General features: G+C 42.7%; 1 protein-coding gene and 1 non-coding gene across 3 annotated transcripts in view; both read right to left on the bottom strand.

Annotated features, from left to right (window-relative positions):
* The window catches only part of HABP4 (hyaluronan binding protein 4), a 43,002-nt gene extending 36,752 nt beyond the window's left edge, over positions 1-6,250 (bottom strand). The window contains exons 1-2 of one of the 2 annotated variants that reach the window (XM_077903518.1): positions 5,801-6,250; positions 1,105-1,267 (exon numbers count right to left, since the gene is read on the bottom strand). In XM_077903518.1, the coding sequence (XP_077759644.1) occupies positions 1,105-1,267; positions 5,801-6,158 (521 nt within the window). In that variant the 5' untranslated portion in view covers positions 6,159-6,250. Of the gene's footprint in view, positions 1-1,104; positions 1,271-5,800 lie in introns of both variants that reach the window. The other variant, XM_077903515.1, reaches the window with a different exon arrangement.
* A 15,730-nt stretch (positions 6,251-21,980) lies between these two features.
* On the bottom strand, positions 21,981-22,087 carry LOC144289248 (U6 spliceosomal RNA). The gene has a single exon (XR_013357231.1). It is a non-coding gene; the product is annotated as a U6 spliceosomal RNA (small nuclear RNA).
* Positions 22,088-23,114: the final 1,027 nt, after the last annotated feature.

The raw sequence follows: 23,114 nt of genomic DNA on the forward strand, positions 1-23,114 counted from the left end.
CACATAGGTTTCCCCAAATAAATAGCTCTGATCCAAAAACTTTTTTTGTAAGCAAGCAGACGATGGCCATTACACAGCAAAATTGAAGAAATCACCAAAAATTGCAGAATTAAGCCTTTCTTTTCCCTTACCCTCTGACATGGTGGCAGATACACCATCTTCATGTTCTGAATATGTGACTTCTAGGGTCTGGATCTGTGAAAGTCATCACCTGCCTCAGCCCTCCCAGACTGAGCTACTTATTCTCTGCTGGATTTTTGTACTTTTTTGTGGTAGGGCAGTTTAATGAACATGGTTTTACAAAGCCTTATCCTTTGAATAAAACTTGTAGCCAGGATCAGAAATGGAATGAATAGTCAAGAAGTTGAAAGACTTTGGGAATAATGGCTCCCTTGACATGAAACTGTTGACAGCTGATAGAGTCCACATACACGGTTCTAGTCTCCCTAGACTTTTTTTTACCTACTTTGCTTTAAACGAGATTCACAAGTTGCTTGCTTAATCTAAATTCAGTGTTGTGCAGGTTGAATAATTAAAAACTTCAGGCAGCAAGCCCCTGCCATGGTAGTACCAAGCATAAGACCCCGAGGACTGCTCTGCGAGTACAGGTAGGCACACACAGCCTGCATGCAGCCCCATCACTCAGGAGTCCAGCTCCACATGCCGGCACCACCTGCCAGGTTACAGCACTTTCTAGAGGAAGGTATGGGAGCCAGGAATTGGTGTCACACACTGTATCAGTTTTTCTTAAAATGTCTGTCATCATGAGAGCCAACTGACCTAACCAACCATAGGCCCAGAAACTTGTTTACATTTTTAGTAGTCTAAATCAGTAATGTTAAATCAAAACCATAATTATATCCCTAGCCTACACTGCAAAACAAAATGTAACCAGTTTCCCAGACTCCTGTGCAGTTTTTTAGGGAGTCTTTGCTCAGTTACCAATAAATAATTTATTTTTCACCATACGACCATTTCCTTCCATGTCACATAAACTCCCAACTAAAATTGGCAAAATATTCCCAGGACTGGCATCATGAAGAGGTTGCAAATGCTAGCAGTTCTCTGAAAACCCTCTGGCTCCCCATTCCCTGCAGTACGTACTTTTCATCTGTGAACTTCTCAGGTGTCAAGTCGGCCTGTCTCTCAGTCTCATAGGGTCGATATTCCCTGTAGGATCTCCGCTCTGCTCTGTCAAGCGTCACCTCTGTCCCCCGGCTGTCATTCCATCCCTGTTGCTCCCCTCTTCTGGGAGCTCGCTTCTGGCCTGCTGGCGACAAATCAGAAGGGAGAGCTGGGACACCGGGTCCATGACAGTACATTTACTGTCCAGAGAGAGTTTTAAATTCTACTTTTCTAGAAGTTAAAGTCATAGGAAAATCTGGGAAGTTTGAAAACATTCAAAGAAGTTGTAGATGCTGTCACGGCCCAAAGCAACTACAGTTGAGCCTTGAACAACACTATGATTGAGGTGTGCAGGCCATGTGTACATGGATTTTTTGAGATACAGTAGTGTAAATGTGTTTTGTCTTCTCTAGCTTATCTGCTGTAAGAATACAATACACAACACATTCACAAAATACATGTTAATTGACTGTTATCCATAGGCTTTCACTCAACAGTAGGGTATTAGGTAAATTCTGAGGAAGTCAAAAGTTATGTGGATTTTTGCCTGCACAGGAGGGTGGTGTCCCTAATTCCCACATTGCTCAAGGGTCAACTGTACTTCCTAAAAAAACTTTTAAGATACTTATGTTCTCTTTCTCTTCTGTCCTAGGCAATATAAATTATACCAACTAACATACAGGTATCTCACAATAAGTGTGACAGTTCATGTTTGCTAAATTGTTTTTGACAGAAACTACTTTATTAAAATGTCGTAGTTAAGCACCATACAGAAAAGTTAAAGGACAGACACTATATTGCAGATTGTTCTTTAAATGAACTAGGATTCATCATTGGCTATTAAGGTTTTAGTTTCTAAATAGTCTATACTACTATCATCTTTTTTGTTTGAAAACAGATTTTCCTGCTCTCCTTCTCTTTGATGGGTTTTATACATTTATTTATTTACTTTTTTTTTTTTGGTTTCATACATTTATGATCATACTTCTCAATAGGAGGCCAAACTGCTATTTGCCAACTCATACGAGGGCCAGTCAGCACTCGAAGGGGCATCTCTCCTTCGCAGAAGCCAGCACTCAGCTGGGTCCACTACAGGCTTCAGTCTCTTTTTCTCTCTTTACTCCTCTCTGCTTTTGGTGCTTTAAAATTTTTAAGTAGATTCTATTTCTGAGGGCAGCCAATACTCGATAAATTCAGTAATGAAGAACTTTGTCACTTCTTAAATCATCTTCCAAAAATGTGTTTATTTTTCTCTATATACATTTGAAAGGTCTCCATCTCAAACAGGACACATTATTTTTATTATAGTAGCTTCAATTTTCCTTGGTATAACTTACCCTTCACATTCGTTGTATGGCTATAAAAATATTAAATGTATTTGAATTAATGGGTATTTTTTAAATTCCCGGATTCCTTTCTTACTTAGATAACACATGACTCTTAAGGAATATATGTTTATACATATTTTTCTGTTTTTCCTACCAAATATTTCCTATCTGAACTTTTTACTGGGCACAGGTAAGTATTAACATAGTTCCAATACCTTACCGGTCCCATTTTAAAGCAAAAATCAAGTCTGTGACACCACTAACATAAAATTGTGCAACTTATTACCTGTTAGTTAACAAACTATTTTTTTCAAATGTGAAAAGTTATACAATAAATCTAAGTTCAATCTTAAGTCATTGTCCCACAACCTAGAAATGCTTAAGTCCAATTTGGATCCTGTACTGATGTCACAATTTGAGCTAATGACATGTTGAGGATATGGGAAAGATGCTGTCATAAATAGATCCTGCCCCTCTCACAGAAGCAAAAAAGAGATTGACACTTATCCCAGGAGTCTGCAATGCCAAATCTGAGGGCACGTACATTACCAAAAGAGATCAAATTTGAAATGTTAGGTAGAAAATGTTATTATGAAAGTTAATTATCTAACAAGTTGAAAACAGACTATGACAATAGTCTAAACTCTACTTTTCAATACTTTTCCCTCAATGTAAAAAGTTTTTTTAATGCTGCTTCAAAGTTCTTCATTATAACTTATTTTTTAAAATCTTAATATTTCCACTCAACTACAGAATTACTTAAGAGCTTATCCCACCCTATTTGCTTCCTCAAGGTTATTTTTTTTAATTAAATTAAATTTGGAATTCACCATTCAAAATTTAAAATGACATTTAGTGCATACTTTGTACTAAAACTTCTTCCCAAGTTTTGGTACATAAATTAAAAACCATTAAGTATAACTGTATTAAGTATTATTCTACTTATTAGAATTATAAGTACACTGTGAACATTTCATTCTCTCCCCACCACCCAAAGATTAAAAGGGGTCCAGTTTTTTCCCCCACAATCTAGTGCTAAGAGATCAAGACTGCAGCTGAACCGACTGTTTCTGTGCTGGGTCAGCAGCACCAAGTGGATAATGCAAACACTGAATTTCTCTAGCTCTTTCCAATAAAAGGCTGGCACATGTTGTCTAAGCACTGACCTATACCCAAGCCCATATGAAGGGACAGAGTATAATAAAATTTACAGTGAGATGTTCTACAAAATAAAGTTGAGCTCTGACTCAAGGACAGTAGTTCTGAAAGGTTAGGAAGAGCAAAGCTTAAATAGCCTCTATGAATTTCAAGAATGAATTTATCGAACAAGGCTTGGGTACAGTCTATATATGTTGTTCAATAGTGAAGGACGTTAAAAACCTGTTTCTATGGGAAAATCTTACGCTTTCCACATCCGTATCCAAAAATGTTTCCAATATATGTCAAATATGTTTTGACTTTGATTCCTGTCCATACTGAGCATTCACTTATAAGACTCTAAATTAAAAATTCTGAATGTTAGAAAAGCACAATCCATATCAATTAGGGCTACAAAACCTTGAGAGAGTAGCTCTCTAAAAATTTAGTACAGTAACTACATGAATGTAAATTAATGAACTGAACACAGGCCTGAAAAAGAATTGACAAATGACAAAATTTCCATTTTAACTACAAAATTAACTAAAGATTTTTAATATGGATCTCAAAAGCCAGATCATCTGGATCATGAACAACTGACAGAAAAGTTAGTAAACCCAGATTACAATGCTAAGGGAAAGCAGATTGCAACTCAGCTCATATATCATTTAAATTAGAAAAAAAGAAATAGTTCTGTATGTACATAAATGCAAAGTGTTAACAAGTAAGAAAAACAGGATAATTTTACTTTACTTCATACATTTAGGGAACCGTTCAAAATTCTTATAATAATGCATGATTTTCAACATTAAAAAGGTTAAAAAGCAATGTATTAACAGATAGCACTAAATGGAGTTTCACACTATTCTAAAGGATAAAACACATTGTTTTCAGTTGTTAAAAAGGGAGAGGAAAAGCTGAGCCTTCCTCAGTTTTTTCATTACTATGTTTATCTAAATAGATTTATGAGAAAAATGAGAACACAAAATGTACAATGTATCTCAAGCTTCATTCACCTTAAATAGGCCCATAAACGTACTGGCCCTACCAGCATGGGGGTCTTGAGATATCCAGAAGCATTTAAAATAGTTTCCAACATCTTTATTGTAGTGAATTTTCTGATTCACAAGCGATACTGTTGGACTGAAGTTTTACAGGTAAATACTACCTAGCCTGCCCGAGTCAAAGACCCAACCCTTAAGTCAGGAGTTGTAACCTCAGCTGGGAGCACAGCTGTCATGAGCAAGGAACGAGCCAGAGAAGCGAGTTGAATACGCTGCCCAACAACGGCTGAGCGGTCGGACGACACATCTTAACCTTAATACTTTCATTAAGCAAGCCTCACTCAGCATCACCGCCTTATTTTAGGAATACAGATGGAACACAGGTGGAGTCCTGCAGACTACGGGCTGATGCAGTTCAGGTGACAAGCGAGTCCTGAGCACCCTCCCTGATAGATGCGGACCGGGGTCTCTGGTACACGCGGTGTGGGGAACTTTGTGCTTGTTGAAAAGGTGAAAGGTTACAAACGCTTTTCTTGAAGCAGCCCGAGTTAAGGACAGGTTACATATCCCAAGGACACTACATGCTGCACTGGACAACGACCGGCCGGTTGCGGGAGGGTGCCGGGGTGGGGTGAAGGCGCGGCCCGCACGCAGCCGGGGACCCCGCGGCCGTCCCCGCCGCACTCCGCTCCTGGCCCTGACGTCACAGCCCTTCCCCGCGGTCACCTAGGCCTCGGCTCCAGCACCCCGCGGCCGGGTGCGCCCTCCTGCCTTCCCCTCCCCACCACGCTTCCCTTGCGGCCTCCCGACCGGCATCCTGCAGACAGAGGTCCGGCTGGGGGACGGAGTCGGACTCCGCACGCTCTACCTCTGAGCTCGCCGGGGTCACCTCCGCCACACGCACCGCCCGAGCCGTGTGACTCAACTTTGCCCAACTTGTAAGGGCTCAGCTCCAGAACGCTGAGACCCTCGCTCCACGCCCGCTCCCCTCCACCCCCGCGAGGGGCGTGACGCCCCCTCCCGTCCTCTTCTCCTACCTTCCAACGCCACAAGGCCCCTTCCCTCTGGACCAGGACCCCCAGGCCCCGGTCTCGCAGCGGAGGTCGGGAGGCGGCCAAGAGCGATGACCTCCGTGACCCCCTTGTCCTGCCCCCCGACCCCCGCGCCTATCCGGGGGCGCCCAGGTGCCGGGCGGGGCGCGCGTACCAGGGGGCGGCGGGCCGACCCCGGGGCTGTCCGGCTGCGGCGCGCCGGGGCCCGGGAGGCTCTTGCGCTCCTTCTGGGACTCCCTCCGGCCGCCACCCGCGCCAGGTCTGTGGCCCGAGGCCCCGGCCGGGCTCCTGCCGCCGCGGTTGCCGGCCCCGGCAGCCGCCGCCGCCTCGTCGCGCCTCTTGCGCTGCAGCTGTTGCTGGCGCCTGTGCTCGGCCTCACGCAGGATGTCGAACGGGTCCGACTCGTCGTCCAGCAGCTGGTGGAAGCGGTTGGCCACGACGCAGCCGAAACTCTCCTGCATCGCGGCGCCGGCGGCGGCCGCGGCCACGGGACTTCCCAGAACGCCCTTCATGCCCCGCGGCCACTGCGGGCCTGCGGCCGGCAGCCCACGCGAGCGAGTCTCAGCAAAGCCGGCGGCGAGGACCCATCCCGCCCGCCGCTGCCGCCCTCCCTGCCCTGCCCTGCCCTGCGGGGTCCCGTCCCCCTCGGCACCTGCCCCCGCGCCGCCGCCGCCGCCGCCGCGCCGCCGCCGCCACCGCCCACCCCGGCGCCCCTCGGCAGCCAATCAGCACAGGAGGACACGCCCCCTCCCCTAGCCGGCGTCCCTGGAAGCCCAATCAACGGCGGGCTGCTGTCACGTCACGCGACCTCTATGCCCCTCCCCCAGGCTCAGCAGAGAGGGGCGGGGCGCAGGGGCGGGGCGCAGGGGCGGGGCTACCGGGAGGAGCCGCGGGGCTGGGGGTGCGGGCTGCCGGTCGTGCGGGCTGCCGGGCTGTGCGGGCGGGCTCCGGCTGTTACCCGTCCTCTTTCCGGGACACGGGATGCAGTCCTTGCGGGCCACTCTTGGAAGTGTGTATATTCCTCCAGCCGTTCAACTACGCAGTGGGGTTGTAAGGGGTTGTGCTGTAAGGGATGCGAGCTCCGTGTTCTCATCAATCTTAGTCTGCAGACAGAAAAGCGCCCTAAACAGAAGGCACGGACTTTTTTACGCGCCCGAAGCAGAGGGACCTGACCTAATTAGGAGGCCTGGAAAGGCTTTCCCTCGAAGTGACGGTTAAACTGAGACACGAGGAATGGCGGGGGCAGGGGCAACCTCAAGTACAGAGGTCTTGAGGTGGGATGGAGCACAAGCCATTAACGCTCAAAGGAAACCGTTGTAACTGAATTGCAAAGAGCTGGCGGAGACCCTTACCTTGGTCTTTATTCTAAGAGTAGCGGGAAGCAAATTTTAAGCTTAAGCCATGTATTTTAAAATGCCACAGCTGCAATGTGAAGGACTAGATAGGAGGCAGGTCGGAGTAAATGCAAGGAGACCAAGCAAAAGATTGTCGCAGAGCTCCAGGGAAGAGTTGATGCATGTGACTTGAATTAGAATGGTGGCAGTGGAGGGGAAGGGATCAGTAGATTCAAGAGCTATTCTGGAGGTTGTATCAACAGGACTTGGTGACGCAGTAGGTACGGGTGTTGAGGAAAAAGAAGAGGGTATGATGACTCCTATATTTCTGGCTTGTGCAGCTGCCATGGTGGTGCATTCCAAGGAAATGGAGCACTGTAAGAGACCATTTTGATGAGAATCATGAAATCAGTTCTGGACATGTTGAGGTTTTGTTTCATTTGTTTGTTTTCATTTAAGGCCTGGAGCTCAGAGAACTCTGAACTGGACAATCCTCCAGGAAGTTTTGCCTGGCACCCAGCTGCTTGTCTCATAGCCCTTCCTTTTCCTCTTACATTTTCCCCCAGAACCTGTGTTTTGTTATGGTATCAGGTGCCTGTATGGGCCAGGGGAAGCTGGGCCCCCTTCTAGCCTCAAACTTGATTAATCTTAAATCATGCACTGTAATTCCATTCTCCTGCCAATGATTAGTGTAGCAATAGGCTCTTGGTGCAGATCTTCCCTGAGGGAAGTATTCTGGAGGACTCCTGGGAACATTTTTTCTTATATCTAAAAAGGGATTGAGAAGGGATCTGCCATTTCCCACCTCTGTTCTTTACTCTTTGTTATATGTGAAAAGGACATAATGCCTAGAGCTGCTCTCTCTTATTGTGACTATGAGCCTGGCAGAACAGAAGGATGGAGAAAATCTAACTCCTTGGTGTTGTTGAGCTGCTGACCTGTCCCACTGGGGAAACTCCCTACCTCAGACTTATTATATACGATGATAAATAACATAGCTTAATCTACTCTTAGTTATATTTGTTGATTCAGAAGCATCCCATTAGAGCACCTTGCTTCTGTGTTATCACCAGCTTTTGTTTTCCTTTAATAGCAAAGGAGAAAGGAACCCGTAAGCCTGACTGCTGCCAGATTCATGTTTTACTCAATTTTCTGTCATTCCCAAGGAGGACAGGCATGATACCTGTCATTCACCTCATTTTTATTCATTGCAATTTATATTCCCAGTATTAGCATTCTAGGTAGTGATGTGGTAGATTCTCAGTAAGTTTTTGTTGAATGACTGAAAATTTTAAGCTATTTGGTCATCTCCTTTTTGGAATCAGCAGAGGTTTATAATCAAAAGCCTATTCTTTTTACCCAAAAGAATTGAGACCAGGTGTTCAAATGAAAACTTACACATGGATGTTCATAGCAGCACTACTCACAATAGCCAAAAGGTGGAAACCACCCAAATGTACATCAATTTATGGGTAAACAAAATGTGGTTCAGTGGATTGATATTTGGCTATAAAAGGGAATGAGGTACTATTACCTCTTACAACATGAATGAACCTTGAAAATATTATGCTAACTGAAAGAAGCCAAACACAAAAAGCCACATATAATATGAATCCATTTATATAAAATGTCCAGCATAGGCAAATCCATAGAGATAGAAAGCACATTAGTGGTTCCCAGGAGTTCAGGGGAGAAGGGACAGGAAGTGACCATGTAATGGGCATGAGGTTGCCTTTTGGAGTGATGAAAATTTTCTGGAATTTGTAGTGGTGATGGTTGTACAAAATGTGAATGTACTAAATGTCACTTTAAAATGGCCATACTAGTGCTCTCGGTGGACTTTGGGAGTCATTGGCCCTGTGGGTGGGGCTGCCTGAGCCATGGATCCTCTGCTGAGATGCTTCAAAGCTTTGTTAAAAATGTTTTGGTCCCCATGAAGCCCTACTATACCCAGATTCATCAGGATATTTGAGTAAGAATGAGGTTGATGAGTTTATAAAATCAGGAGTGCTGATAAAGGAAGGAAAGCTTTGAAAGCAAGTCCTGCACCTGCTCATAGTCCTCATAAACCAGCTTTACTTGGGAGTACACATCAGATAGAATGTTGGTCTGGCTGTAAATTTCAGCAAGCTCTGTTACATGGGAACATGAGCATGCCTGTACACATGGAGATGTGTTCTTTCCTTTGTGGAATGAATGAATGTAAAAAAAAAGGCTACAATGGTAAATGTTATATGTATCTTACCACAATTTTTAATTAATTATTTATTTATGATAGTCACAGAGAGAGAGAGAGAGAGGCAGAGAGAAAACAGGCTCCATGCATGGGGAGCCCGATGTGGGATTCGATCCCAGGTCTCCAGGATCGCGCCCTGACCAAAGGCAGGCGCTAAACCACTGCACCACCCAGGGATCCCCTCTTACCACAATTTTTAAAGCATATATTTTGGAGTTAGATCATGATGTGAATCTTGGCTCTACCACTAACTAACTTTGTGATTTTGGACATGTTCTTATTTCTGTGCCTCAGTTTTCTCATCTGTAAATTGGAGAAAAAATAGTGATACTTACTTCAGGGGGTTATTGTGAAGACTGGGTCAGATAATGCATAGAAGCATTTGGCACCATGCTTGGCACAAACTAAGTCCTCAATAAAAGTCATTATCATCATTATTAGTATATTGTCATCATTTTGAATCAGACTTAAGACCAGGTAGAGTCCTTTGAGACCTCATTATTATGAGGTGGATGAAATTTCCAAAGATTCTTCACGCAACAGAATCACCACATGTGCCAGAGATCATACTATGAGAAGCCCTGCTTCAAGCCAAAGTTGTCTTTGGCATCTTTAAGCTGCCCATCATAAGAACAATACCAAAGAACTGTTACCACTTGAGAGAGGACCTGTCATCTTTCTACTGGACTTCTGGAAACAGCCCACTCCCCCATTTCCCTCCTATTTCTGCTATAGCCAACTACAGCAAGTTCTTAAGGCATGCCCTGTGAGCACTGCATCCTAATTTCCAAATCATAGCTGCCTAAAACATGTAAGTCAACCAATCCTAGTTGCTTTAGGTTTAGAACCGCTGAAATAGACATAAGTAGCCTCTGGCTGACCTTAGCTGGCCATGGGCTTCCTTTGGGACTATTGATTCCCATAGAGTTTACTGATGGTAACTTATTAAGCAACCTCACAATTTTATCTATTTTTCTGCGGGGAGATTGCATACTTAAATGCACTCCTGAAATTTAGGCTACCATATTAGCCTGAGTTATTTGTAACATTGCATTTAATGTGGTCAATTTAGTAGACTGATATTTTTAATAATTCAAGATTTAAAAACCGTCTTTAGTAATTATAATAACAGAAATCACACACCCCCATATAACTTAGAAAACAAAGCATACCAAAAAAGCAATGGGGTGTGGAAAATGAATAATACTACCAGCCCTTCCGTAGCAGTTATCTATTGGCACTAGTGGAAATGCAGTTATTCATTCATTTTGTAGCATTACTTACAAAATGCTAATTACTTTGAGTTACTTAATATACAAATTGCACTAGGAACAGCAAAATAAAATACACTAAAATCTCCCAGATTGACTTGAAATTCACAGAAAGTCCAGTCTAGAGTTTAAAAATGCCTAGCTGTATTACTTTCAGAGTTACATGCAGGGAACGATGCTTAGGTGAGGACCAGGGCACAGGGGCCAGTCAAGCTGTAAAGAGTTTGAGTTTTTGTGAATCACCAATGAGTTGCCTTCTATATACTTTGTTTTGCCAATGGATTACCACTACTGCTTTGTCTGCTTTCTCCTCAATAAAATTAGGATGATTCTAATCAGCACTGTGTTCCTCATATGATTGATGGGAAGATAAAAGCAAAGAAGTAAATTGAAAAGGATAAAAAAAATTATGTTATCTTACAGTTGTTTCTACTTCTATAAAATAATATTTTTCTTAATTCTAAGAGGATCTCATATTTTTATGTAGTTGAGTCAATTGTAATAAGATCAATAAAGTTCCTGATCTAGTTGTTAAAAGACTGATTAGTGAATTTAAATTCAGTTTCCCACAGGAAATGAATAAAGTGAATATATAGTCTCAAAATTAGTGGTTGTAGAACTATAAAGCATTAACAATAAGGATGCAACAGAACATTGTGCAAGCCAAAATCCACTCATGATGACCAGATACAGAATATTTAAATCCAGAAAGGACCTGTACCCAACCTACTAATATTTGTAGCCTTGGTATCACTGAGGTTCTCTCTAGCTTTTTTTCTTATGGCAGGATGGGACTGGCTAGCAGAGTTGTTTATATCCTCACTGTGCTAATAGAACAGAATTTTATTCTAAGTTCTTACCTTTAAAAGCTCATTCTTGGTTGAAACTTTAGCCAAAGCTAAATAAAATAATTTGGAATTTAGACCTTTTTAGCTCCACATTTATTCAGGAATACCAGAATTGAATCGCTGGCCTATCTTTGGTCATGTGTACACCTTTGAACCAGTTGCTATAGTGAAGGGCATTTAATTCTCTGATCGGCCAGGCCTGGGTCACAAGGCTGTGCTGGGGTCTAATTGTAGTCAGCTCCCTGAATGCTGGGACAGACTGAAAGGGGGGTGGTTCCCCGAGGAAAATATGGTTTCTAATTCTTGCATATAGGAATAGATGCTGGGCAGGAAACACACAGAATCCTCCCCAGTGATGACTAGCAAGAACATATTATTGCTATGCCTCTTGTAGCATTGGACTCTTGTACCCTGCATTGTAAATTTTTCTTCTTATTTCTCTCCCTTCAGGCCAGAAGTTGTATTTAGCTCATTTCTGTATCCCTTCTTTCCTCTTCCTGGCCTCATCTTCAGTGCCTGCAGAGGTGCCCTTCATTCAGGAAATATTTGTTGTGTGAATGAATGAGTTTCTTGTTTGCATCCATGTGCTCCTGACAAATAATTTTGCACGTGTTAAAAATAAAAATGCAACACATTAATTAATGTGTGAAAATTAACTGATACATTCTACATGAGCAAATGGATGTAATACTATTTCTGAAAGATTCATTATTCTACACATTCACTAATAATCACAGCCAAATTGTTTCATAATGCTTGCTAGGCACCAGCCATCATTCTAATTCTCTTCATTTAATCCTTAAAACAACCTGAAGGGGTAGATGCTTCTACTACCCCCATCTTATAGTAAGAGAAGTACCTCAGTAAGTGGGCATGAGTTGGGACACGAACACAGGCAGACTGGCACTTCGAACCATTATGCTTCCCTCTAAGTGGTGAACTAAAAGCTGAGATATGAACAGGACATGGCTTCTCTTCTTAAAAAGCTATATTAGGGGCACCTGGGTGGCTCAGTTGGTTAACTGTCTGCCTTCGGCTCAGGTCATGGTCCCAGGGTCCTGGGATCAAGCCGTACATCGAGCTTCCTGCTCAGTGGGTAGCTGCTTCTCCCTCTCCACCACTTGTGTGTGCATGTGTTCTCTCTCTCTCTCTCTCTCTCTAAACAAACAAACAAAACAATATGAGCAGAGGGCAGACATTATGTGCAGGTGAGGCCCTAAAGAGGAGTTGAGTGGAGGTCCATAATTTTATCACCAATAGAAAAATAAATGCCTTACTAAGACCGTCTCCCCTCATATCAGTTTGTGGAGTGAAAGCTGTATTGTGTCCATGCTAAGGTGGAGTTGACTAAGATGTTGAAATAGGGCTGCTTTTCTACTTAGATTATATTTCAAAAATGTATTTAAAAATAAGCTAATACTTTATTGTCTAAGGATGCACATCCCTCAGGAACTTGTTAGAAATGCATGATCTTGGGCCTACCTCCGAGCTACTGAATCAGAACCTGCACTTTACAACAACCCTGAAGGATGTCTGTGCACAGTAAAATTTGAGAAGCACTGAGCTGAAGTACAAATACAAAGCCAGCAATTGGATCTGTCAGTATCATCTGCTGGAAACCTGCTTGTCCTTTGTTGCTGAGACAGTTCAGTCTTATTTAGAAGCTGGTACATTCAGGGTGCTCAGAAGCTTATGATGAAAAAGAGCCGACCCCCCCCCAAGGAAGGACAGAGATTCTGCACCTGCAGAGTCTCAGACCACCTCTCCCACTGAAAGGTCCTTAGCCATATAACCCTTGATGAATTTAACACCCTAACACAAGGATAAGGGGAATGAATTGGAAAAGATCCCAAAGAGGAGGGAGTTTTAGGCCAGGTTTGATGAATGATTGACCTCCAGATTAATTTGAATTTCCGTGTAGAATGATAGAATATGGGGCTATACCAATAAAGAGGGGTGAGACCTTGAATTACTTCATAAACTGTGGTAGGGATTTTGGACTTTACCTTTTTTTTTTTTTTTTTTTGGACTTTACCTTTTTAAAACCAAAGGTGTCACCAGTGTAATATTGTGATGTATAAAAAAATATTTGGCCACTTAGATGACCAAAATACATTTCTCATGTATATTTGGTCCTTGTTCACAACTCCTGGCTCACAGCTCCCAGATCCTCAGAATTTGGTAGCAAGGTTGGTTGGCAATGGAGCCATCCATGTGATTTAAGAGTTGGAACTTGGATTCCCACCCCTGACCTCTGGGAGAGCAGGGGAGCTGGAAGTTGAATCAATCACCAGTGGCCAATGATTTAATCAATCATGCCTATGTAATAAAGCCTCCACAAACACCCAAAAGGATGAAATTGAGAGAGCCTCCGAATTGATGAACATGTGGAGATTTGGGGAGACTGGTGTGCCTAGACAGGGCATGGAAGCTCTCCTTTGCCTGTACCTTGGCCTATCCATCTCTAATACCTGGCTGTTCCTGAATTGTATCCTTTTATAATAAACCAGAAATCTAGTAAGTAATGTATTTCTCTGAGTCCTGTGCTTCTCTAGCAAATTAATTGAACCTGAGGAAGGTTCTGATTTATAGCCAGAAGCATAGATGACAACTAGCACTTGTGACTGGCATCTGGAGCAGAAAACAGTCTTGTAGGACTGAACCCTTAACCTGTGGAATATATGCTATTTCTGGGGAATCAGAAGCTGTTCCTGGGTAGATAGTGACAGAATTCAGTTGAATTCTCAGACACTCTGTTGGCATCTGGAGAAAAGCTAGGTGCTGTGTGGGACTCCTACACGCATTGGAATCGGTGCCAGAACCAAAAGAGCCAGGGCATGTATTCTGAGTTTTTTGAGGGTTAGAAGGAATTAACTTTATTGCTTTTAGTGAAATTATACACACTCATGGGACGAAAGTAAAACTAAGAACAGTACAAAGACAGTAAAATTCATAAAATCTCATTACCTGGAAATATCCACTGACAGTTTCTGACACCCTTCTAGACTTCATGCACGTATACACACATAATTTTATGTCTCTACTTTTCTTACTCAGCAATGTCATAGACACAGTTCTGTATCAATAAATATATCTACAAGGACACCTGGGTGGATCAGCAGTTGGGCGTCTGCCTTTGGCTCAGAGTGTGATACCAGGGTCCTGGGATTGAGTCCCACCTTAGGCTCCCTGCATGGAGCCTGCTTCTCTCTCTGCCTCTCTCTCTATGTCTCTCATGAATAAACAAATAACATCTTAAAAAAATATATATCTACATCATTATTTTAATGGCCACAATATATTATGTTGTGTGTTAATGCTTTACATATGTCTGAGTCCAATCAGAAAACAGAAATACACAGTAATATAAATGGGAGACTTAATATAGAGAATTATTAAGCTGTGATAGGAGAGTAACTATAAAGATAGGAAAATACAGAGAATGAGACTTTGCCATTTGTAAAAACATGGATGGACCTAAAGGGCATTATGCTAAATGAAATAAGTCAGAGAAAGACAAATACCATATGATTTGACTTATATGTGGAATCTAAAAAAAAAAAAACAAATGAATAAGAAACAGACCTGTAATACAGAGAATAAACTGATGGTTGCCAGAGGGGAGGGATGGGGAAAATGGGTAAAGGAGACTGGAAGGTACAGACTTCCTGTCAGGAAATGTCAGAGGAATAAAAGGTACAGCATAGGGAACGTAGTCAGTGGTACTGTAGCAGTGCTGTGTGGTGACAGACAGCAGCTACACTCATGGGGAGCCTACACAATGTATAAACTTGTTGAATCACTATGTCATACACAAGAAACTAATATTCTCAACTATACTTTGATAAAAATAGAAGAAAGAAAAGAAATTCTAAAAAGGGTACTTTAGGGGGCACCTGGGTGGCTCAGCCAGTTAAGCATCTGCCTTCAGCTTAGGTCATGATCCCGGGGTTGTGGAATTGAGCCCTGTAATGGGCTCCCTGCTCAGTGGGGAGTCTGCTTGTCCTCCTCCCCGTGCCTTTCCCTTGTAAATAAATAAAATCTTTATTTATTTGAGAGTAAGAGAGAGAGCACAAGCAGCAGGAGAAGCAGGCTCCCTGCTAAAGCACAGAGCCTGACGTGGGGCTCCATCTCAGGACCCCAGGATCATGACCTAATCTGAAGTCAGACACTTAACTGACTGAGTCACCCAGGAGCCCCTAAATAAAATCTTCAAAAAAAAAAAAAAAAGATACTTTAGGGCTAGGGGTGGGTACCTAAGAAAGGACAAAGTTGGAAAGGTATTCAGACTTCCTTGAGGAAGGTGTGGTCAGAGTGAACTGAATGGTGGAGAAGTTCGCTGAGTTGTCAGGCTGGGATGGTCTACATTTACTGGGAAGGCAGGAGCAGCACTCCAGGCCTCAGAAAAGTCCAGGCTGACACGGGAAGGAGTGTACCAGGCAAGTCAGGTGCCATTGTTGAGTTGCTTTGCAGGAATGGAGCATACTTCTACGTGCAGCTCTGGGAGGTGGGGTGACGGGAGTCTCCAGGACACTGCCTGCAACAAAATTGGCTTGGCTGGCACATTATATGGCCAGTTGCACAGGCCCTGGTGTGTGCACAGAAGGGGCAGAGAAGAGGATACCAAAAGCAGGCACCTGGGTGGACACAGATGCATGCATTCTGGGCTTCTAGCTATCCTGCCATTGCCCCTGGAGAGCTGGAAAAAAACAGAGGCCTAGCATATAGTAGAGAAAACACCACTTGGAGTTTGGCACTGGAGAAAAAGCACACTCTGCCTGAGTCTGGTGATAATCTACCTGAGACCTAGGAAGAGAAAAGCTCTTTTTCTTTCAATGTCCTTCCAGCACTCTCTGTTAATGGAGCCTAACATTTTATGTTGGCAAAGAAAAGCTATTTACGGGCCCAGTTCCATTATTGAAGAGAAGGCAATAAAGGGTGTACCTGGGCCATGTGGCATTAAGTCAATACCTGCCCACTATCACATACTTGACCAGCTTTCTACTAATGAATGTTTTGTATTTACCATGTCTTGCCATCCCAAATAATGCTGGTATGCATGACTCTAGATATAGATTTGAACACTTGAGTGATTAGTAGAAGAAGGTGTTAAAATGAGGAGGTGGACATGAGATTTACATCCATTCCTGGATTAATCAGTCAAAGCTACAGTTGGCTTGGGGAAATGCTATGGAAGTCAGCAGCTGCCTGGATCACTCAGAGGTGGCTAAAAGTTTTCTTTACTGTTGGCCACAGCTGCTTTTCTAAGAATCACTATAACTACCAGAGATAACTTCTATTTAAGAAATTTTCCTACACCTAGGCCTCATCTCCCACCTCTGAACGGTCATCAAAACCCAAGCCCTCGGGCAGCCTGGGTGGCCCAGCAGCTTGGCGCCACCGGCCCAGAGCATGATCCTGGAGACCCGGGATCGAGTCCCACGTCGGGCTCCCTTCATGGAGTCTGCTTCTCTCTCTGCCTGTGTCTCTGCCTCTCTCTGTCTGTCATGAATAAAAAAAAACAAAAACAAAACAAAACAAAAAAAAAAACCAAGCCCTCAGCCATTCAGTCCTGTCCCAGTGTAACAGACCTCTGCCCTGACACCTCCAGGACCACTAGGGCTTTTCCAGCTTCTTCTTTACTTGACACCTCAGGAGTCTATTTTTATCCCCTTGAGAGATTCTCTTATTCTCCTTGGGAATATTTTAAAATTTGTATTTTATATTAGATTCCACATTTATGGATATTGGAAAACAGAACAAAAGGCCCCAGAGGTCCTGTCTATTGCATGGAAGCCTTGCTTTGTCCTGCCTTTCTTCTGCTTTTTATACCTCTCAGTTCCTACCTGGAAATCCCTCAAATTCACCCTAGTGCTGTTCGTTTCTTGCAGACAGACCTCTATCCCTTAATCAGCAGAGTATGCACATTATGCCAGGGACCCCTTAGGAAATGATATTGAAAAAGCCTGAATGGTTTTTCCAAGTCACAGAAGCAGTGAGTAATAAAACTGGAATTAGAAACCAGACCCCAAGTCCAAGTCCAAGCTGCTATCACATTTCAGAAAGAATACAATTAACAAGAGAAAAGCCCCAATAGGCTTGCTGTCTCCTGTATTGGCTCAAAATCCTCATCATGCCCAGTGGTCTCTCAGGGCCCCGACAGAGGTTCCTGCCCTGCCAGTTCCAGGCCTGCTGGCCCCCCTTTGAGGACCATTCCGGTAGATATCTGAATACCTCTCTCCTCTCTCCGGAACAAAGACCTGCAAGTCCCCATTATGTCCTTTAAAGTAATTAGTCCCAATCAGGGGTCGTTGGCAAATGGGCAATGGTTGGTTTGGAGGGGATGGAGCCTTGGGCCCTGGGCATCTCTTGGAGGTGGTATGCTGGCTGAGACCATTAACAAGCACTTGAAGATCATGTCAACTTCTATTGAGCATCAGCTGTGTATTAGGCCTCATGAGACAGAAATATGGAGTGTGGATTCTGCCATCCTTGTTTTTTTATTATTCATCCCATGGGGGGTCGGCCATCCTTTACTTTTGTTTTCTTATATATTTGTTTCTGATTATACATTTACAACACAAAAAAAATTAAGAAACTCAATCACAAAAATATGTAATGGAAAAATCCTCATAATTTGTCCCTTAATCCCTCCCCACCCCAAATAATTACATTTTGGCTTTTTTGTGTATTTTAAATTTTTAAAATTTTATTTTTAAACAACTTTAGATTCATAGCAAAATTGAGCAAAAAGTACCAAGATTTCCCATATTCCTCCCTGCCCCTCAGTAAACAAAACCCCTCCCACTGTCAGCAACTTCCACCAGAGTGATATGCTTGTTACACTGCAAATGTAGTGTGCAAAATATAGTCTACAAATTAGTGAATCCACATTGATGTGTCATTATCACCCAAACTCCATTGTTTACATTAAGGTTCTTGGTGTTGCACATTTTATGGTTTTTGACAAATGTTTAATGACATGTATCCACCATTATAGCATCATACAGGTTCATACAGGTTTTACTGCTCTAAAATCCTAAAAATCCTTTGTACTCCATCTATTCCTTCCTTCCCACAATCTTTGACAACTACTGATCTTTTTAATGTCTCCATAGTTTTGCCTTTTCCAGAATGTCATATACTTGGAATTGTACAGTGTACAGCCTTTTCAGATGGTATATTGTTTAGATTGTTTTCTTCAAGTGCACAATATTATTGCTTATTAATTAATTAAATAAATAGGGATAATATACAATATGTTATTTCTTTAGGTAATACTGTATCTTGAATATATTTTCTTACCAGTGTATTTATTTATTTATTATTTTTAAAGATTTTATGTATTTGAGAGAGAAAGAGCATGAGTGTGGGGGGGAGGCAAAGGAGAGAGTGGGGGAAGCAGACTCCCCACCAAGCAGGGACATGGAGATCCATCCCAGGACCCTGAGATCATGACCTGAGCTGGAGGCAGACACCCAACCAACTGAGCCACCCAGGCATCCCTTATCAGTATATTTAAAAGATAATGGTAGTAATATAATAGCTAAATTCATTGACTATTTACTATGTATCACATACTATTCTTCTATAAATGCTTTTCATGTCTGTTATGGGCTGAAATGTATCCCATACCCCCAGTTCACATGTTGAAGTCCTCTTCTTCAGTACATCAGAATGTAACTGTATTTGGAGAGAAGGTCTTTAAAGAGATAATTAAAATGAGGTCACTAGGGTGGACCCTAGTCCGATGTGGCTGGTGTCCTAGAAGAAGAGATTAGGACACAGATGTGCACAAAGGGAAGATCGGATGAAGGAACAGAGAAGACAGCCATGTACAAAAGCCAAGGAAAAAGGCCATGAGGAAACCAATCCTGCTCACACTTGGATTTTGGCTTTCAGCTTCCAGAACTGTGGAAAAAAAATGTCTGCTGAGTTTGTCTGTGGTACTTTGTTACGGAAGCCCTAGCAAAGTAGTATAATGTGTAACTCACTTATTCTCAGCATAACCCTAAGAGGGATGTACTATTATTCCTTTTCTATAGGCAAAGAAAGTAAGGGGATCCCTGGGTGGCTCAGCGGTTTAGCACCTGCCTTTGGCCCAGGGCGTGATCCTGGAGTCCTGGGATCAAGTCCCGCGTCGGGCTCCCGGTGCATGGAGCCTGCTTCTCCCTCTGCCTGTGTGTCTGCCCCTCTCTCTCTCTATATATATATATCATAAATAAAATATTTTTTAAAAAGAAAGAAACTAAGACACAGGGAAACCAAATAACTTGTTTAAGACCACCTACAGTATAATGCCAACATAGACTAAGATATATGCAGTAACAATCCCCATGTAATTCACACTGCAAGTTCATTGAGGACTAGGGCAGAGCACAAGCTCTTCATGACTACTCATGGGCCCAGGCTCATGGAGCCTCCATCTCAGTCCATGTTCTTTGGTGCCTCAGGTGGGGAAAGAATATGTGATGAATCTCTTATTGACTTCTTTTTTAAATTAAAAATAATTTAATTTTAATTCCACTTAGTTAACATACAGTGTTATATCAGTTTCAGGAGTACAGTGTGGTGATTGGGTGTTCGCCCCCGCCGCCCCGCGGTCGCTCGCCAACGCCAGCGCCGCCTCTAGCTCGCCGAGCTCCAGCCGAAGGAGAGGGGGTAAGTAAGGAGGTCTCCGCACCCCGGCTCGGACAACGCAGACTGCCCGCAAGTCGACCGGTGGTGAAGCACCGAGGAAGCAACTGGCTACAAAAGCCGCTCGCAGGAGTGCGCCCTCTACTGGAGGGGTGAGGAAACCTCATCGCTACAGGCCTGCTACTGTGGCGCTCCGTGAAATTAGACGTTGGGATCCCTGGGTGGCGCAGCGGTTTAGCGCCTGCCTTTCGCCCAGGGCGCGATCCTGGAGACTCGGGATCGAATCCCACGTCGGGCTCCCGGTGCATGGAGCCTGCTTCTCCCTCTGCCTGTGTCTCTGCCTCTCTCTCTCTCTCTCTGTGACTATCATAAATAAATTAAAAAAAAAAAAAGAAATTAGACGTTATCAGAAGTCCACTGAACTTCTGATCCGCACACTTTCTTTCCAGCGTCTGGTGCGAGAAACTGCTCAGGACTTCAAAACAGATCTGCGCTTCCAGAGTGCAGCTATTGGTGCTTTGCAGGAGGCAAGTGAGGCCTATCCGGTGGGCCTCTTTGAAGACACCAACCTGTGTGCTATCCATGCCAAACGTGTCACAATTATGCCAAAAGACATCCAGCTAGCACGCTGCATACGTGGAGAACGTGCTTAAGAATCCACTATGATGGAAAACATTTCATTCTTTAAAAAAATTTTTTTTCTCTTCTTCCTGTTATTGGTAATTCTCTGAACGTTAGATATTTTTTTTTTCCATGGGGTCATATACCTAGTATATGATTGCAAGTGGAAAAATAGGGGACAGAAATCAGGTATTGGCAGTTTTTCCATTTTCATTTGTGTGTAAATTTTTAATATAAATGCAGGGATATAAAGCATTAATGCAAGTCCAAATGTTTCAGTGAACACGTTTCAGCAGTTCAACTTTATAACAATTATAAATAAACCTGTTAAATTTTTCTGGACAATACCAGCATTTGAATTTTTTTTAAACAAGTAAATTTCTTATTGATGGCAACTAAATGGTGTTTGTAGCATTTTTATCATACAGTAGATTCCATCCATTCACTATACTTTTCTGAGTTGTCCTACATGCAAGTACATGTTTTTAATGTTGTCTGTCTTCTGTGCTGTTCCTGTAAGTTTGCTATTAAAATACATTAAACTAAAAAAACAAAAACAAAAACAATGTGGTGATTCAACAATGGCAGACAGCACCCTGTGTTCATCATTTCAAGTCCACTTCTTAATCTCTACTACCTATTTAACCTATCTCCCCAGCCTCTTCCCGTCTGGTAGCCATCAGATTGTTCTATTAAGAGTCTGTTTCTTGCTTTCACCTGCTCTCTTACATTTTCTCTTTCTTGTTAAACTCCACATGAGTGAAATCACATGGTACTTGTCTTTCTCTGACTTATTTTGCTTAGCATAATACACTCTGGCTCCATCCATGTCATGGCAAATGGCAAGATTTTATTCTTTTTTATGGCTGAATAGTATATACACATGTATATATACACACCACATCTTCTTTATCCATTCATTAATGGATGGACACTTGGGCTGCTTCCATTCCTTAGCTACTGCAAATAATGTTGCTCTAAACATAGGTGTACATGTATCCCTTTGAATTCGTGTTCTTGTATTCTTTAGGTAAATACACAGTAGTGTGATTACTGGATTGTAAGGTAGCTCTATTCTTAACTTCTTGAGGAATCTCCATAATGTTTTCCACAGTGGCTGTACCAGTTTGCATTCCCACCAACAATGCACAAGTGTTCCTTGACCTGTTGTTTCTTGTGTTCTTGATTTTAGCCGTTCTGGCAGATGTGAGATGGTATCTCATTGTAGTTTTGATTTGCATTTCCTTGATGGTAAGTAATGTTGAGCATCTTCTCTTGTGTTTATTGGCCATCTGGACGTCTTCTTTGGAGAAATATCAGTTTGTATATTCTGTCCATTTTTAAATTGGATTATTTGTTTTTTGGATGTTGAGTTTTATAAGTTCTTAAAAATATAGAATGCTTTACAAACTTGCATGACATTTTTGTGCAGGAGCCATGTTAATTTTTTCTGTATTGTTCCAATTTTCATATATCTGCTGCTGAAGAGAGCACACTCTTTCATAGACTTCTAAATCTTCTGCATGCTCAGCACTTCTACTTACATGTCTTCAACTAAGCAAGTCTTAAGGCTATGCCTATCTTCAAAGGGATTAAGGGAGCACAATCCCCTGTACTCAGGAGAGGAGAATGAGGATATTTATAAATTAGTGTCATGGCAACCACCTGGGCCAGGCCAGCCCAGGCAAACAAAAGCCTACACTCTCAATGTGTATTCCAAAATACAGGTAGATGGTGTGTATTGAGGAATTAACTTTACCCAAAGGGGGTTCTGGCTTTTCTCTCAGCTAGTGGAAGTACTCTCTAAGCCCCTGGAATATCCTGCCTTGATCAAACCCTAGCTTTCTTCTTTATTTTTTCCCACCATCTCCCCCTCCCCTTCACATGTTCCTAAGTCCTCTGTTCCCCAAATATTACTGGCTCCTTTATGCTTCAGCAAGCTCATACACGCTATTTTCTCTGCCTCATCTACCCTACTTGAGCTGCCCAGGGAGACAATCCATCATTCAAAATTTGGCTTGAAATCTCCTTTCCTTCAAAGACATTTCTTTTCCCTGTCAGAAAGTGTTGTTCATTCCTTTCTCTGTGTTTGCATAATATTTTTTATCAGCATGTGTTGTAGACTTTCTATTTGGTTCTAAACAAAAGTAAACACACCTACAATGATGCAGGATGAGAAAAGGCTATAACTGGTCTCCAAAGATGGATCTCAGTGCACTGCAATTCTCTGCTACTCATGTACTTGTGCAGTCCTCTCCCTCATTGACTCTGGACTGGCTATGATTCTGTTAATAGAATGAAGTGGAGATGATGCTGTGCCAATTCTGGGCCCAGCCTTTAGAAGGAAACGCAGCTTCCATTACCTTCTAGAACTTAGCTGCCATGCTGTGAGGAAGCCCAAGCTGCCATATTTTTCTAACCCAAATAGAGAGGAGAAGCCCAACACTACTTGGGGGAAGGAGGAAGACTCAGCCATTCCTGCATCACTGGCAAACTTCCACATGACAATAACCTCCCCTAC

The sequence above is a fragment of the Canis aureus genome, chromosome 1 (assembly GCF_053574225.1).
Source record: "Canis aureus isolate CA01 chromosome 1, VMU_Caureus_v.1.0, whole genome shotgun sequence".
Classification (NCBI taxonomy): domain Eukaryota; kingdom Metazoa; phylum Chordata; class Mammalia; order Carnivora; family Canidae; genus Canis; species Canis aureus.